General features: G+C 37.7%; 1 protein-coding gene across 5 annotated transcripts in view; it reads left to right on the top strand.

Annotated features, from left to right (window-relative positions):
* The window catches only part of Ptprd (protein tyrosine phosphatase receptor type D), a gene marked incomplete in the record, with an annotated part of 2,622,804 nt that overhangs the window by 2,434,694 nt on the left and 169,160 nt on the right, over nt 1-18,950 (top strand). For 4 of the 5 annotated variants that reach the window (XM_055629942.1, XM_055629948.1, XM_055629955.1 and 1 more), the window contains 2 exon segments: nt 13,372-13,469; nt 14,555-14,814. In XM_055629942.1, the coding sequence (XP_055485917.1) occupies nt 13,372-13,469; nt 14,555-14,814 (358 nt within the window). 5 annotated transcript variants of the gene reach the window in all.

Consider the following 18,950-nt stretch of genomic DNA (forward strand, 5'->3'; position numbering starts at 1 on the left):
TGGCAATAAATAGGTCATGTCAACAAGTAAAAAGAGTTTCACAGAGGAGGATTTTTAAAAATATATATGAGTAGCTTATGTTACTTTTTTAAAAGGCTTTCTATATGTAAAATAGTCATATGATAGGACATCTACCATCTAAGTACTTACAGGATAGTAAGAACACTAGAAAATATGTACAAAAGTCTGAAACAGTTGTAAAATGCAGCCAAAGAAATGCCCTAAATAAAGGTGTAGTGCCTTGGAAATAAATGACAATGAATATATAGTTATAATCTATATAGTTATCTATAGAGATAACTGCTCAGGATGGCAGTATACTTGAGAACTGAAACCATGGCCTGCAGTTCCATAGATGACAGGATTTGTATATATTTGGAACTAAGAAAGGAATGTTCACTGTCTGTAATGGTGCATAGCAGGTGCAGTCATGGAGGCTAATGGGATTGACCTTCGGTCATGTGACAATGAACCTACTAATTGGATACAAATAAAAGTTTCTTGTAATAAAATTACTATGAATGGAGCAAAAGATAAAGTATGACAGCTGAGGTATAAGGAGAAGATTAAGTATTCTTTCATTATTTTGTCATGGAGAGGTATTGAGAAATATTAAAAAGAAAAATAATATAAAGGTTACAAAGAGCATTTTCTTTTTTAGATTGAATAGAATTAGCATTTATTAATTTTTTGATATTCATTATTACACTATATGCAAAGCATATAGAGATGAATGTGCTATAAACAATGACCCTGGAAAACTTGTAGTCTATCAGGATAGATAGCCATAATGTAAATAAAGTGTTTTAAATGCCTCAAAGTGCCATAAGACTTAATGTATAAATATTTATTGCCAAAGCACAATGCTCCTTTTAGAGTTCTTGGAAAATATGAATAGTGTATCAGGTTTCATAAAACTTAGTGCAGAGCCATAATTTTTATGACTAGATCCATTCATGATAGGATTTATGATAGAATCTAGTGTATACATGTGTTTGAAGGAAATAAAAGTTTTATAAAACCAGATTTATCTTCAAATATATAATGGACTCATCATTTTCTGGTCAAGTCCATTGCATTTCTTATTTTATTTAACACTGTTCAGGGCTGATTAAATGGATTTCATGATTCCCTGAATGGGTCACTACCTCATTTATAAAACAGTGACTTAATGGGTAAATTGGAGCATGAAAAGACAAAACATATGAAAAACAAATAAATAGTTATTTTTCTAATTCCTTCATGAAATGACCAAAATCCAACAAAATTTAAGACAGCAGAAATGAAAAGGAACCAGGCTGATTGATGTTCCAAACCAAAAATTGACAAAAACTTGATGATGAAGACCTTACGAAAACAAGTGGTTGATAGTGGCTCATAAATTTTAAATAGGAATCATCAGTATGTAAGGAAGAGGGGAGAGTATACTTTGGGGGTGGTTTTCTTGTTTTTCAGACTGAACTTAAGGTATGATAACAATGAAAGAGTCACAGGGAAACTCCCAGCAAGAGTGCAAGTAGGGCAGGAGGTGATGAGAGGCAGAAGGAGTCCCTTGATGTGGTCACTCTGCATCACAAAGAAGCCCAATACCTCCATGCTAGTGAGCTCCACTTAAAGACAGGAATGTATTGATTTGCATCTCCATGATGCCTGAGGATGTTGAGCATCTCTTTATATATTCCTCTACAGAGAATTCTCTGTTTAGCTCCATACCCCATTTTTTAATTGGATTACTTGATTTATTGCTTTTTAACTTCTTTAGTTCTTTATATATTCTGGATATCAGCCCTCTGTCAGATATAGGGTTGGTGAAGATTCTTTCCCAGTTTGTAGGCTGTCATTTTGTTCTGATGACAGTGTCTTTTGCTTTACAGAAGTTTTTCAGTTTCATGAGGTCCCATTTTTTGATTGTTGCTCTTAGAGACCCAGGGTAAGATGATCAATCCTCACTTCGAAAGACAAATGGGATGTGCATTGGATTTAGGAGAAAACAAGTAACAGGACAGGAGCCTACTGCAGAGGGCCTCTGATACACTACCTAGCAGTGTATCAAAGCAGATGCTAAGACTCATAACCAAACCTTAGGCAGAGTGTAGGGAATTATATGAAAGAAGGGGGAGTTAGTATGATGTGAAGAGAATAGGAGCTCCACAAGGACCAAATATATCTGGGCACAGGGGTCTTTTCTGAGACTGATACTCCACCAAGGACCATGTATGGATACAACCTAGAACCTCTGCCCAGATGTAGCCCATGGTAGCTCAGTAACCAATTGGTTTCCCATAGTAAGTCCCATAAACCGGGACTATTTCTGACAGGAACTCAATGGTAGGCTCTTTGACCTCCCCAACCCAAAAGGGAGGAGCAGCCCTGCTAGGCCACAGAGGAAGACTTTGCAGCCAGTTCTGAAGATACCTGATAAAACAGGGTCAGATGAAAGGGGAGGAAGTCCTCCCTAATCCCCTAATCAGTGGACTTAGAAATGGGCAGGGAGGAGATGAGGGAGGGAGGGATTGGGAGGCAAAGAGGAAGCGGGTTACAGCTGGGATGCAGAGTTAATAAAATGTAACTTAAAAAAAAAAGACTGAAAAAAAAAAAAAAAAGGACAGGGAATGTAGCCCAAGGAGTAGCATAATTGTGATAGTTGGGTTAGGTGCAATTAAGACTCTGCAAGTACAGAGAACTTGACCAGTTTTGATGGATATTACTTACTGTACCCCAAACAGCCCAAGCAAAGAGAAACTTATCTGGCCATCCCTAATTTTATGGATTAAAACTTTAAGGTAGAATCAAAGTTGTCACATACTTGATGATAGAACTTCTATCTGCCAAAGTTGTCTGCTATCCAGCAGTAATTTTGCGAGACCTTGGCAAGAAGTTAGCATCTACACAAATCTTCACTTCTGGAATGCCCAGTTTGTCTACCATAATGTATAATACTGCTCCCAGGTAGTGACTTTGTCTGGGTGTCCTCTGTGATGTTAGAGAAAGAATTTCAAGGTCCTAAGGATAAAATACATTTTTCTAATAAAGTCCATGTGTGTGCCTGAATAAAATCTTCAAGCACTCAACAGGATACTATTTGAAATGTTTCAATTTCCACAATGATGATATTCTTATTCTTCTGAGAAAGAACCTTGTCAAAGCTGTCATATTTGGCATCAGTTTCAGCAGTTTTGTTCCATGGTACCTGTAAATTGCTTTGCTAAGAAAATTTCTACTGTATTTCATGTGGTCTAGTCTATTCACTCTTCACTCATGCATGTTGCCTTTAGCTAGGGAAGATGATGAAAGTGAATACTTTCATAAATGTATTTATAATAAACATTAACATCATAGCTATATAAAAAAGTTAAGTAGCATGTTAATTGTTCTATGTATGCTTTGTATGTTTGTATGGAATGTGTGAAGATCTAAGGAAAACATTATTAAAACACTACAAGTTACTAGCTAAAGCTGTAAGTTTATGGGACAAACTAAGTAAATAAAGACAATTAGGTGTACGACAGATCTTATATATAAAAGAAGTTTATTAGGTGGATATGGAGAGAGAGAGAAAACGGAGAGCAGGGAGAGCAGGACATGATGGGGAAAGAAAGAGAAAGGGGGAAAGAGAGAGAAAGGAAAAGAAAGAGAAGGGGAAAGAGAGAGGGGGTGCCCTGATAGAGAGGAAGGACCAAGAAAGCAAGAGAAAAAGGACCAAGAGAGAGACCACATGGGCGGCTGGTCCCTTTAAGGGACAAGGTAACCATGCCTTCCAGGTGTGCCTGCCTGGTTAGCTATACATGATGACATCGTTAAGTTGCTAGGCAATCCAGAAGCAGGTTTTGTTTTAAAATCCTAACAAGAGCTCTACTGAAGAATTATATAACATCCAATTTAGAGCAGCAGTTAAAAGCTCTGGGCCCTTATTAAAAGAAAACTCAGAATTTACAGATAGTTTGTTATTTGGACGTTTTCTAAATTATGAGAAATAATTAAGTACATATTACTGATTCCATAAACTCAAATCTCATTTTTAATTGTATGAACTACTCAGAAAATAGTCATATTATCTTCATTTTGTAATGACTTCTGTTCTCAATCTATATAATTAAACAGTAGACATTTCCTGATATATTGAAAATATTCTTTGGCTTCTAGGGATATATAAATTCAACAGGCCAACCATTTATTTACCCAGCAACTACCTGGGGGCAGAAATACCATGCTGATGTCTGCCCTGTCACCAGTCCAGCTACATCGCAGGCTTTCAGTGTGGGAAAACCCTGTCACAGATAAACAACTAGTATGTAAGGTGGCTGTGATATACCAGACACATTTGCAAGAATTTTCCTGATAAAACTCACTTATCTTTCACCAACCCATTGGGGTTCTAATATTTTAACTTTATGTTGGAAATGTAAATGAGTAAGCACTCCTGGGTTGCCAAGCTATTATTATTATTATTATTATTATTAATTAATTAAACATTTAAGAAGGGGGAGATGAAAGACCTGGAGAGGACAGGAGTTCCATAAGAAGAGCAACAGAACCAAAATATCTGGGCACAGGGGTCTTTTCTGAGAATGATACTCCAACCAAAGACCATGCATGGAGATAACCTAGAACCCCTGCATAGATGTGGCCCATGGCAGCTCAGTGTCCAATGCAGTGTCTTAGTAAGGGGAACAGGGACCATCTCTGACATGAACTCAGTGGCTGGCTCTTTGAGCACCTCCCCCTGTTGGGGGGACCACCTTACCAGGCCACAGAGAAAGACAATGCAGCCAGTCCTGATGAGACCTGATAGACGAGAGTCAGATGGAAAGGGAGGAGGACCACCTCCGCTATCAGTGGACTTGGAGAGGGGCATGGGAGGAGAAGAGGGAGGGAGGGTGGGATTGGGAGGAGAGGAGTGAGGGATCTACAGGGGGCATAAAAAGTAAATAAACTGTAATTAATAATAAAATAATAAGATTTTAAAGAAAAAAAGTTTAGATTCGTGTATGTCAGGAAGTCTGGTTCTAGAAATCATTCTTAACTCTTCCTTCTGAAAGCTTTTGCTGAGGGTGCACGAGGACCCAACTCCACTATTAACACAAGACCCATCTCCACAGCATGAGCTGAAGGCATGGAACTTGAATGCTTAGCATGGCTTCAGGGAATGTCCAGGCATGCACAGAGCCAACATCAGTCACCTTGATTTTCTCCAGGCTCTCCTTGACATGCTTTACATCAGTGTTCTTGTCATGTGTCATTTCAGGACATGATCATCTCGGGGCTACAACCTGAAACTTCATACTCTCTAACTGTCACGGCTTACACAACCAAAGGAGATGGTGCTCGAAGCAAGCCCAAACTAGTGTCCACCACTGGGGCAGGTAATGTCTTCTGTGCATATTTGTACCTTCAGCCATATTTCAGACTTTCAAATGGTATGGATGAAATCTATCATGTATTTGTTTTTCAGTATAATACACTGAGAGAAAATGGACTGTGGTCAACTTTGAATTATTTTTTTCTAAGCTGAGAAAGAAAAACAAAAAAGATCAAATATATACTAGTTCTAAATGATCCAGTCATTTCATTATTCATTCAGCTAGTAATTTTTGAGCACCTAATATATGTCAATACCATTTACAGTACTAGGTACACAATAAAACAAAGGAAGTATTTCTTCTCATTACATTTTTTTCTGGATTAGTAAATCAGCAAATGAGCATGTGAGAAAATGTCAGTCTGTGCTAAGATAAAAACAAAGGAGTTTGGCATTTTGACTCCCAGGGCCTTCAAAGGATGGGAAGCTGACTTAGAGGGAAGCTGTTTTTGTTACTATTGGGTTTTTGTTTGTTTGTTTGTCTTATATTGTTTGTTTGTTTGAGATGGAATCTTATTAAGTATTAGCCCAGGCTGAGTCCTGCCTCAGCCTCCTGGGTGATATGACTACAGTCATATGCCCCTGTTCCTATAAGAGCAAATTATTAAAACTGAATGTAGGAGCAAGATTCATGAAGGTCAAGGAAAATATTAGCACAGTAAACAGTGTTTCAACACCAAACCCACAAGGACTCTGACTTTGCTTCTTTTTTTGTTATTCTAATAAAAACTTTGAAGAAAGTAACTTTAGAGAGAAAGGGCTGGTTCTGGCATAAACTTCAAAGTACAACCTTTTCTATCAGAGAGGTCAAGGCAGCAGGAATTTGAAACAGCTAATCACATTGCATCCCCAGTCAAACAGAGCAATGGATATGCGTGTTCAGTGTTCTTTCTCCTTTTCATTCAGTCCAGGACTAGGGTTCATGCAGTGTTGCTGCCTGCACTTAGACTACATTTTCTCTCGTAATCAAGATCATTCCCCAGAGGTTCACCTTCCAAATGACTCTAAATTCTTCCAGTTAGCAGTTAATATTAACTATCGCGATATCTCTAGAATGGAATTGCCACATTTATTGAGTTCATGGCTCCCGGCTTTATATGTTCTCATTTTCCCCTCTAACATTTTCTGTGAAGCTTTAAATACTAATTACAGAAACGGTGGAAAACAGAGAACAGAATGAAGAATATCAAAAGGCTAAATAATCTAAAATTGTTCCTTCTAAGAAGATGGGCAGCTTCTTTGGTATTTGTTAGACTTGCTTTGCTTGGCTACATTAGCGAAAACCAGCAGGAAGATCTGGCATGATAAACTGATAAATTAAGGGATAATTACAGAAGGCATCTCCTCCAATCCTGTCACAGCACTATCTCCCATGGAATGTTTCCACTGTGGTTTTGATTGACTCCTCCTGAGTTGCTTCTTGCACATCCGTATGGAAATGTTTCTCTACGTAAAGACAGAAAGCAGAGAACAGCTGTGATGTTGAGCACCCTCCTGGATGCCATCTCACTGCCAAATTTGTCTAAATGTCATAAGATTTGCCTCACTTGAGTCCTGCCACCTGGAATTGCCTCAAGTAGCAGAAATACAGATGGCAAAACTCCTTCAAGACAAATATGTTGGGTTTTCTTTTTAATTCATTCTCTCTGCCCCCCCTTACTTCTCACTTTCTTTGACTTTAAGAATACCATTGTATCAAGCTATTATGCTACACTAGAAAGGAGAAGGGTGTGAGGGTGTGGTGACTTGATATATAACTTTCTGATTATAGGAGCAGCCAATGTTAGACCATAGCTATGTGATAAAATCCCTGACAGGGAACCCCAAGTTGAACAAAATAGGTTTGTTCTACATACATTCACATTATGTTATGTTTTGCTAATGCCTCATGTGACTTTTCAAATTCCTACTGCTTGTGAGATGAGACCTAGAGACAAGGACAGAAAAGCAGAGCCAAGTAATCCAAATCCTCACAAAAGAAATGCCTTTTTTTTTTTTTTACAATTTCATTTTTCATTATTGCACAATATTTTTAGAAGTGTGGACACTGTTCATGTTGTCCAATTATTCTGGATTTTCTCTACAATTTCTACTCTTTTTAACTGAGAGAGGCTTGGAAAATGAAATGAAGATGCTCACAAAGTAGATGCTTGAGTCATACTCATTGTCCTTATAGGGGCCATCTAATGCCCCTATACCGCTTACCTACTTCCCGGTAAAAATAAGCAGGCCATGGCCTTGGGAGAGTTCTTTGGATTTAGTGAACATATTAATTCACTTTGAATATAATCACAAAAATCCCTTTGTGTCCCTGAGTCTGTGAGGAACTCCTAATAAGAGTTATAAAGGTTATAAAAGTTACAGCTTCTATGGATAATTTGGGAATCCCCTTGAAATTTTATATTAATAATAAGAAACTTGTCTTCATGTTTTTTCATCATTTCTAAACTCAATAAGCAATCAGTCTTTACAACAGAAGTACTGCACCTCACTCAAACAATCGGGATAAGACTTAAATGTCTAACATAAACCTTTGTGAAGGAGCTAGCTTTTCTGTGCTTGAATGATTATGATGTGAGTAGTTTCCTTGTTAATATTCTCACTTTTCTGTATCAGAACTAGTGTACTGCCTAAGTCCTTGAGATTTTTTAAATATTTTTTATTTTAATTTTTATCAATCACACTTTATTTACTTTGTAACCCCCCTGAAGCTTCCTCCTGCCTCCCCTCCCAATCCCATCCTCTCTCCCACTTCTATATGCATACCCCTCACCAAGTCTACTGATAGGGGAGGTCTTCCACTCCTTCCTTTTGATCCTAGTCTATCAGGTCTCATCAGGAGTAGCTGCACTATCTTCCTCTATGGCCTGGTAAGGCTGCTCCCCCATCAGGGGGAGGTGATCAAGGAGTGGGCCAATCAGTTCCTGTCAAAGGCAGTCCCTGTTCCCATTACTATGGAACCCACTTGCACACTGAACTGCGATGGGCTATCTCTGTGCTGGGGTTCTAGGTTATCTCCATGAATGGTCCTTGGTTGGAGTATCCATCTCAGAAAATACCCGTGTCCAGAATTTTTGGTTCTGTTGCTCTCTTTGTGGAGCTCCTGTCCTGTCCAGGTCTTTCTATTTCCCCCTTTTTTCATAAGATTCCCTGCACTCTGCCCGAAGGTTGGCCATAATTCTCAGCATCTGCGTTCATACCCTGCAGTGTAGAGCCTTTCAGAGGCCCTCTGTGGCAGGCTCCTGTCATGAGGCCTGGAGATTTAAGAAAACCAAAACCTTCCATATTACGGTGTGCTGGGGGAAGGCTAGAGAAATAGCTTTGTGTTAAGAGCAGGCATTGATCTTTCAGAGGACCACAGTTCAGCTTCCAGTACCTATACCAGGTGGCCCACAAATACCTGTAACTCTAGCTCCCAAACATCCTACTCTTTCTTCTGACCTCATGTGCACATTCTTTTACACAGATAGCTTGCATATAAACATACTTTATAGTAAAATAAAAATGTAAAAATTTATTACTTTGACAGTTTCTGTATAGTGTTCCATGAATTTCAGTATTCTGCTGACTAGCCATGTTTAAAGATGACCAAATGGCAGTGATTGGGAACTTTGTGAATAGCAGGCTAGGGGCAATCAGGTATGCTCATTGCTACTTGTGCTTATTGAAGTGGAGGCTGAGTATCTGCTTTAATACTATCAGTGTAATAGGGGAGGGGCATGGCAGGAGAAGAGGGAAGAAGGGTGGTATTGGGATGGGGTGAGGGAGGGGGCTACAGCTGGGATACAAATTGAATAAATTGTAATTAATAAAAATTAATTAAACAATAAATGGAGGCTGAGGTTGAGACATTTGAAATTGTCAACCTCAGTTGACCTTCAGAGATTGATCTTTCAAAGAATTTTGAACCAATTACATATATTAACTATTTCCATTGTCCTAAAAGATTCTAGAAAGTAAAAAATATAGTAAGGAAAAAGACCTGAAAGTGTAAGAAGAGGCACTAACATGTCACAGTGGTCCCAGAGGCAGCTCTAACATGTCTCAAGGGTCCAAAAGGAAGCACTGACACATCACAAAGGTGCAGAGGGAAAATTGGCATGCCACCTCTGTCCCAATCTAACAGTGTTACGTTGTTGACTATGCAGCTTGGCCTTTGTGTGTCCTGTTTACTAAGATGCTGTTAACCCTAGCTTCAGCCTTCCTCAGAGAGTGTAAGACTTCTCTGATACTGTGCAAGCTCTCAATCATCAATGCTGTAACAAGTACAATGTTCCTTCTATTCCTGACTTGATCTTTAAATGTGGTCCCTCCTGTCACCTATGAACCTTGATGCGGTATCTCCATATAGTACCATCTATTCACCTCCTTATCTGTTTCCATAGGTAGACATAGTTTAGAGACATAGTTTAGAAATGCAGTTCCCCTGTGAACTTTTTCTTTCCTGCACTGATTCCTGTATATCCGGATACAAGGTTTTGTGCAATGCAAGCAAACTGTAAATGTTTCTTTCCTACTCACAATGCTTCTTGGTGTCCCAAATGAAGTGGTTCTGTTATCATTATATGAACTTTTAGGAAATTATGTTTTACCATACATAGAGTGATGTTTCTTTTTGTTTTCCCTTAATCCTGCTATTCTCTCAGTGGAATACAGCAATGCTTCAAAGCCAATATCCATGATCTCCAGCCTAAGAGCCTTATACCACAAAATAATACAGACCTAACAACATTGTTTTCCAACTTCTTTAAACTCCACCTGTTGTTTTTCTTATGCATTATGGAGAATAGGCTTCCTTTTATGTGGCCGGCGTGTCAATAATGGCAGTGTGAGTTCTCTTTAAGATGCCAACATTCATTTTTTAGTGAGTCCTTCACATGATATTTTGTAGTGTTTCAATAGCTTCCTTGAAGTTTTTATGCTTAATAGTATTTCTGCCTGGAAAACAAATAGCTGTTTGGGGAAAAGCTGAGATGGTCCAAGAACAGAAATCAGAGAGAGTGTATCAGAAGTGATGCTGGGGCTTATCGTGCATTTAGCCACCTCATGGTCTCCAGCCCAAGAGCCTTATACCACAGAATAATGTAGACTGTAACAGCACTGAATATATGTCCACATATTCATACCTTAGCCTTGACTCCTACTGAAGAAAAATTGTATGTTTTCACAAAGTTATCATTATTGTTTGTAATTTACTTGTCTACTATATTTTTGCTAGTTTGAGCTTTAACAATATTTTAAAGTAAATTACCAGCTGGATAATAATAAAATCATATATTGGTAACAAGTCTTTATGTGCTTTTATCAGAAAAATGTAAAATTGTTTTCACTTTTGCTGGTTTTTCATGTTTCTTACTGAAACAAGAAGGACAAAATAAGTGATTGTGTAGTTTCTTCAAAGCAGAATTTTAAAAAAGGTTAATAAATAAATTTAATAAAATTGTTCCTACAGCATGCGATACTAAGAATTACATTTCCACATCATAGTCCCAAGTAGGTTTTGTTTTGTAAAGGATATAGTCCCTACTTAAGGTGTCAGTTATACCATGTTTTTTTTTCCTAGCAGAGATTCACATTTTAATGAAGAAATCATGAAAACTCTCTATATACATGAAGTGATGTGTATGTTCCTACCAACATATAGCATAAAGTATTTTTTTAAGTATTCTACATTTTTTTTTGTATTCTACATTCTGAAAATGAACATGTTAGAGTACATTTCCCTAAGAAGCACTGAATTCGCAATGGTTAGAGTATTGGCCCAACACATGCATACATTTTTTTTAATTTCCCTATATTGGGGGTTAGCTGACTTACATATATGTATTCTTAATCTGCCAAGGATGTTCATGAAAGCTATTACTCGAGGGATTAACAAGGATTCTTTTGAGCAGACTTCTTACCTACTGGGGCCTCAACTTTCTGGCATATAAAATGAACATACTAACCAGATACCTTGCAAGATTTTTGAACTGCCTCATCATCTATTTATGCTTTTCTTAAAATTTGTTTTAACATATCTATGATGCTCCTGTGTCCCAGCAGTATAAGCTCTCCCCCCTTTTTTTTCTGTTAGATTTGGCTTACTTTTACTTATAATTACCCACCTTCACCCCACTTTTAGACAACTCCTGGAGCAACTCTGGCTTGTGTTGTCTGTCAACTCCAGTAATGCTTACTTTCTCCATTAACGATACCAGATGTAATAGGTTCTGAATGATCACAGTGCACATCTTTATATAACTAATCTAACTTGAAGTGTGTTCTCAGAGGAGAATAGCTCCTAAACACAGTCAATCACTCTGATGACTGATCATTATGATTACTATTAGTAAAAAAAAAATCCTTTAAATATCCCTCTTCATATAATAATTCATAGTGACAAGATAAAGAACTTCACAAGGGTAACTTGTGTGTAGATACAAAGTTATAAAAACGTTCAAATGGATGCACAGTAGAAGCTGTAGACTGTGGTCCTGGATATGTTCTACAGCTTTCTTATGTGTGATATACCTAACCTTAGCGAATTTTCTAGTTCCACAGGGCTCTTTTTCATGACAGAAAATGGAGATAAGAATAACCAGAAATGGAGATAAGAATAGCATACAGTAAGGAGTGAGTGTTTAAATCTAATGATGTACTATGGACAATGTTCTTACAGTATTAGTGCATTGTGCATAATAACTAATCAATGTAGTTATTGCTCTCATTAGCTGTATCTAGTTTGTTATTTGTTGCTTGAATTCATTTTTTCTATGGCAAATATATGTATTGGAGCACAAAATTGCATTTATTACCAAAGTCTATGTCAGCCTACTTTAATAAACAAAGGAAAAGACAGTTGTGTCACAGTGGTATGTAGGATAAGCATTGTCTTGTTAATAAACAATGAAAAGAAATACTAGTAGAATGGCTTCCTCACTTGTCAAGACCTGACATGTGATAATAAATGGCAGTCATTCTTACCACTCCACTTTGTGTGCTCTAGTTCCAGGGAGACCCCGGCTCGTGATTAACCACACTCAAATGAATACTGCTCTCATTCAGTGGCACCCCCCCGTGGACACATTTGGACCGCTTCAGGGCTACCGTCTAAAGTTTGGCAGGAAAGACATGGAGCCACTCACCACTCTTGAGTTCTCTGAAAAAGAAGATCACTTTACAGCCACAGACATCCACAAGGGTGCATCCTATGTCTTCAGACTCTCAGCCAGAAACAAAGTGGGCTTTGGGGAAGAAATGGTGAAAGAAATCACTGTTCCAGAAGAAACGCCAACTGGATTCCCTCAAAACCTCCACTCAGAAGGCATCACTTCAACCTCGGTTCAGTTATCTTGGCAGCCACCTGTCCTAGCAGAGAGAAATGGCATTATCACCAAGTACACCCTCCTGTATAGGGATATCAACGCTCCCCTTCTTCCAATGGAGCACCTTATTGTTCCAGCTGAGACCTCCACGACACTCGCTGGCTTAAAATCAGATACTACATATGATGTAAAAGTACGTGCTCACACGAGCAAGGGGCCCGGTCCATATAGTCCCAGTGTCCAGTTCAGGACACTGCCTGTGGATCAAGGTAGGATTTGTCTACTTATGGCCTTCCTCCTTTAAAGGATTATCGATCATTGGAAATCAATATTTTGAAGCTATAAATAACTGATCGGCCCATTCATATTAATAGGTTCAGCACTGCAAGCAGGTAAAGTATGTATGACTTAATCAATTTTGAAAATTATAGATTTCAGTTATAGAATGTCACTGCAAGTCTGGCTGGCAGTACTTTATGTCCTCAGGTAAGATAAACAGAGGATAGTTTACTGAATTGGAGAGAAAGGAGAATTCTTTATGAGAATGGGTATTAAAATGAATGCTCTAAACAGGTAGGCAAATCACATTTCTCTCTTTGTTCTGTGTAGGCAATGTCTATTCTAAGCTCTATTTTCCATGGTAGAAAATAACTTGTTATATGCTTTAAGAATAGTTTAAATACATAGTTTTTCCTTTTCCAGCAGTGTTTGCAAAAAATTTTCATGTCAAAGCAGTCATGAAGACTTCAGTGCTGCTGTCTTGGGAGATCCCAGAAAATTATAATTCTGCTATGCCTTTCAAAGTAAGTGTTTTATGGGTATAACGTGGATAGTGAGAGGGACAGCTTAAAATGGTACATTATTTGTAATACATACAGAAAACTTCAATTTGGAAAGATGTGCTATGACTATAGTTAAGTGGTAAACATTCATCTAGTAGCTGTGAGGCCCTGGATTAACCCTCCCGTACTACAAAACAAAGTTGTTTTGGCCTCATAGGTTCTAGTCATACTTGTTATTTTCATGAAAATTGTATTTGGTGCTTTGACAGTGTTACCTTTTCATTCTAGAGAGTAACCAGACACTCAAGAGTCATAGCTGGCATGATTTACATGGTATCTAGTACTCTGAAATTGAAACTGATTCCTTTTGTTTCCATTAAAAAGAGAAAGAGATCTTCATAATATATACTAATTTACAATGAAGTATTGTCTTGAAGACATTAAGACTGTATTTATTGATCTGAATTCTGAGCATTTTTTTTAGCCCTTTGGTATTTTATTCTGATTTATTTAGAATATGATATTATTTATTTTTAAATTATTTTTTATATTAATTACAGTTTATTTACTTTGCATCCCAGCTGTATCCCCATCCCTTATTCCCTCCTAGTCTCACCCTCCCTCCCTTATCTCTTCCCTGCCCCTCCCTAAGTCCACTGATAGGGAGGTCCTCTTCCCCTTCCATTGAAAATCAAACTGTCTTCCCACTGAGATTTTGTGAAATAGCAGCAAGTAGTTAGTATTTGTGAAATGAATGGAGAAATATTTTTGGTAAATGAGAATATATTTAGAATTTAAAACTCTGTGAAAGATGATATGTGAACTACATTGAAAGCCAAGAATACATTCTATTCAGATCACAGATAACTAATGGGTTAAATTATGAAAACTTATTGTATTATTTTTTGTTGTCATTTTTGAAAGACTCATTAACATTTTACTTTTACAAAGTAAGAACTATCAAGAGAATTGATGCATTCGCCAGAATTACAAATACTTATGGGAATGAGAACTACCCAGAAATAGAATTGAGCTAGCAAAGCAAGTAAATTAAAATTGGTTTAGAGAAAGATAACTAATATTAGTGATTGGTTGAATCTCTGTAGATTCTTTATGATGATGGGAAAATGGTAGAAGAAGTAGATGGCCGAGCTACCCAGAAGTTAATTGTTAACCTGAAGCCTGAAAAATCATATTCCTTTGTGTTAACCAATCGTGGGAACAGTGCTGGGGGATTGCAACATAGGGTAACAGCCAAGACTGCTCCAGATGTGCTCCGCACCAAGCCTGCCTTCATCGGGAAGACGAACTTGGACGGCATGATTACTGTGCAACTGCCTGATGTTCCTGCAAATGAAAACATAAAGTAAGTTAATTTTAGGAAAGAAAGGCAAGTCCTTTATGGAAGAGCATGTATTTCAGTGTTACTGTGTTTGTAAAAGAATGGATTGCTGACTGTAACATGGACGGTTCTTCTGTGTAGGCTCATAGTTATACTAACCAGGTTCCATCACACACTCTGTGCATGGTTATGTTAACACAGTCTCATCCATGTAGCATTGCATTTCTTTCTGTTCCAGCCATACTACTTTGAAAGGGAAATTACAAGTTATTTAAATGCAATTTATTGTAATATATAAAATACAGTTGATAATTGGCTGATATCTGGCAAAATAAATAATACTTATTGTAACTGAAGAAAATATTAAATGTACAAAAAGGCTGAAAAAAACTACAAGAACTTAAATAATTGAAACAGATGTCCTCTAAAAGTCTCTAAAAAACCAGCAGGGGATATAAACAGATACAGAAACTCATAGCTAAACTTTGGGCAGAGTACAGGGAGTCTTTTGGAAGAAGAGGGACATAATAGGATCCCAACGGGACAGGAGCCATGGAGACCAACAGAGCCAAAAGCAGCAGGGCCCAGGGGGGACTACAGAGACTGATACATCAACCAAATACCATACGTAGAAAGAACCTAGATGCTTTGCTCAGATGTAGCCCATATACAGTGCATGGGGGTTCCCTAGTAAAGGGAGCAAAGATAATCTCTGATATGGACTTGGTTGCCTGCTCCTTGATCATATCCCTCTGGTGGGGTGACCTAGCCAACCCACAGAGGAAAAGAATCTAGGAAGTCCTGATGGAATCTGATAGGTTAGGGTCAGACAGTAGGGGAGGAGGACTTTCCCTATCAGTCGACTAGGGAAGAGTGATAGGGGAGGAAGAGCGTAGGAGGGTGGGACCCAGGAGGAGCTGAGAGATGGGGCTTGAACTGGGATACAAAGCAAATAAATTGTAAATAATAATAAAGAACATAATGTATGGTACTGAGATATTGTTTTGTGTGCACAAATATAGGAAGAGTTCAAGTACAAAATAACATTGAAAGTGGGGGGAAAAAATTAGAAAAGTTAATATAGAGCATAGTGTGAAAGCCGGTTGACCAGAAGTAGAAAATTAAGTCCAGTCAGTTGAGAAGCTTGACCAAAGATATACACATAGCTGGTTTATAACTAATAGATAAAAAGACTGTTGAAGTATATGATGTTAAAATGTATAATGTACTAGTGGTGTAGGAGATCTTGATGAAAAAGATGTGGCCTCTGTCTTCAGTGAGCCTGGCTGAGCATAGGAGATATGAAAGATAAGACATTAATGTTACAGTTATCCTCAAAAGTGCCATATTAGGATGAGATGTGTCCACTGCATTTCTGAACATAAATTTTAAAGTCAAAGAGGAAGCTTGTAAAATTTAAGAGCCAGAAAATGATATGTCAAGGGGAATTCCACACCTTAGTTAGTTCAGCAAAAGGTGCTGTAAGGCTGGAACCAGAGCACTTGGGCAAGATGGGACAGGCGTGAGGGTGGGGTGAGTGGAAGGGTAGACAAGAGTCTTGTATTCAGCAGCTGTATTCTACAGACAGCAGAAACCCACTGAAGCTCTAGATGCAAGAACCAGTGTGATGTCAGTTCTGTGATGCCTCACTCTTTTATCTTTCCATTCTAGGAGCAATTTACTGAATATTTTGTGGCACAATTGATATAACTATTACCTGTTTGGGATTTAAAGGTTGTGCAGAAAGGAATATATACATAGTTCCTGTACTGCTGCAGTGATCAGAACTCCCTAAAGTGGTTGGAAAAAAAATGTTGAGAAGTCATCACATAGTCTGTTGACATTTCACAAATGAATCAGCTACAAAATAGGACGAACGATAGTCTACACAGGAGGCAGAAGTGAGATGCTAGAGCAGCAGGGGTCAGCATCTCCTTTAAAAAGGTCAGAGGAAGGAAGAGTATCACACATAGCTCAGAGGTTTGTGCTTAGATAACAAAACGGACAGTGTTACTATTCATTGAAGTGGTGAAATATCAGGAGGAATTATGACACAAAATGGACAAGGCAACTATTCACCAAGATGTGAAATACCAAAGGTACATCACTCTTTAACTCAGCAGCTTGTATGTATTTTAAATGAAGTCTTTGTATGAACCATCCAGTTAGACATGTGGGTTCAGAAAAGTTAACAGAGACTAAAGGCACAAATATGAGAGTGACTAGGGCATCAGTGCTTTTATAGAGGATGACAACATTGCAGCAATGAGATGAAAATATGAAACAAAGATAAAACGCAATAAGAAGATAGTACACACAAGACAGAATGGTTTCGTATAGAGAGGGCTCTGAGAGAGGACATAATGGCCAAGGCACTTATATGGAGTTGGCATTTAAAGAGCAAGTGAAGAGCTCCCAAGTTCCACCCAGGTGTGCTGACACACCTGTAATCTTAGCACTGAGAAGGTTGAGGCAGAAGATTGGGAATTTGAAAATATCCTGGATTAACAGCAAGTACCTGTCTCGATGACACAAAACAACAAGAAAACTCCCAATACTCTGTAAAACTGAAAGAAAAAAAGTGTTAAAAAGTAAGATAACGAAACAAGAAATTTAAGTGAAGTATAATTTGTGAAATTCACTCAAGATTAAATAGTAACTTTGACCCACTTTAGACTCAGCCAAATCAATCTTTCCTCCACAGACCTTCATTTGACGTTTATTTGATAAAAACGATGGCAGGTTTCAGCACAGGTAATAGAATTTCCAAAACGCACGGAGATAAGGTCTTCATTTTGTCTAATCTTCTTTTGCAGTTTCTAAAAATTAAAAGTAAAAATACAATGTTGGCATGCTTTTTATCACAGCAAAATTTAATATTAGTGTAAGGTTATATTTATGTGTTGACTTTTTAATTTAATTCATTCTGAGTGTTTATTACTATTAACAGATAAACATGCCTTTGAAACCACTTTCTTGTAATACATACAATGTGGTAAAAGCTAGATGTGGCGGGATATATCCTTAGTCTTAGCACTTGACAGACAGAGGCAGGGTGATCTCTGTGAATTTGAAGCCAATATGGTGTACATAGTGATAACCAGTACTACATGGTAAGACCCTGTCTCAAAAAAAAAAAAGGCAGAAAAGAAAGAACAATTAAAAGGGGGTACATATTTAATGTACAGGGTTTTATTAATTTTTATCATAATTATCATCCTTCAAACTATGGAAGCCAGAGACCTAGCAGATAAAATTTGAACAACCATGTGTGCCAGGCAATGTAGCAGAGGTTCAGTGAAAAAATTAAAAATGTATCATTACTTGTAAGCAAGATAGTTATTTAGGAGACTTAGATAGTAACAATAATGTCTGTCACAATGTTCTGTGACAGGCTGGACTCCAAACCCATGTTTAGGAACTCAGAGAGGCATCCTGGAAAAAGTGATATCTAGCTTCAGGTTTTAATAATAACATTTTACTGGGTTGTGATGGCACAGGCTTTTAATCCCAGCACTTAGGAGGCAGAGGCATGCAGTTCTCTGAGTTCGAGGCCAGCCTGAGCTACAAAGCCAAGACAGCCAGGACTACACAGAGAAACTTGTCTCAGAAAAACAAAAAACAAACAAACAAATTCAGGGTGGGGAACAGCAAATATGGGGGGAAAGCTGTTACATGTTTTCTTACACCAAATCCTACCAGTCTGCTTAGACTTTTCAGTAAAAAACAAGCAAATCCATATCGTGTATACAGTGTATTTCTAGTGCTTGTCTTGTGTCCTCTCTTCTCATAAGATACAGAAAACAGTTGACATGGATCCAAAGAAGTAGGGGACTGTGAAAACAGAAACACTGTCAACACAGATATCTAGAAAAGCATGCTGAAAGTGTTAGTGTTCAATGTAAATTTTAAAAGTTGAAAAAAGATTTGAGAAAGCCTTAAAAGTTGCATACAATTACAGACCAGCATAAAATGTTGATGAAAAGTAAATCTATTAAACAAAACTCTATGTCTTTCCTTGAACAAAGTACCAGAAAGGTGAACATAGCAAATCATGGTAATATTGAAACCAACATTGTTTTCATGAGTTTACTGCGCTGATGCAAAATAAATAAATAAATAAATAAATAAATAAATAAATAAATAAATAAATAAATAAA

Source organism: Psammomys obesus, unplaced genomic scaffold (assembly GCF_907164565.1).
Source record: "Psammomys obesus unplaced genomic scaffold, mPsaObe1.curated_primary_1811, whole genome shotgun sequence".
In the NCBI taxonomy this organism is placed as follows: domain Eukaryota; kingdom Metazoa; phylum Chordata; class Mammalia; order Rodentia; family Muridae; genus Psammomys; species Psammomys obesus.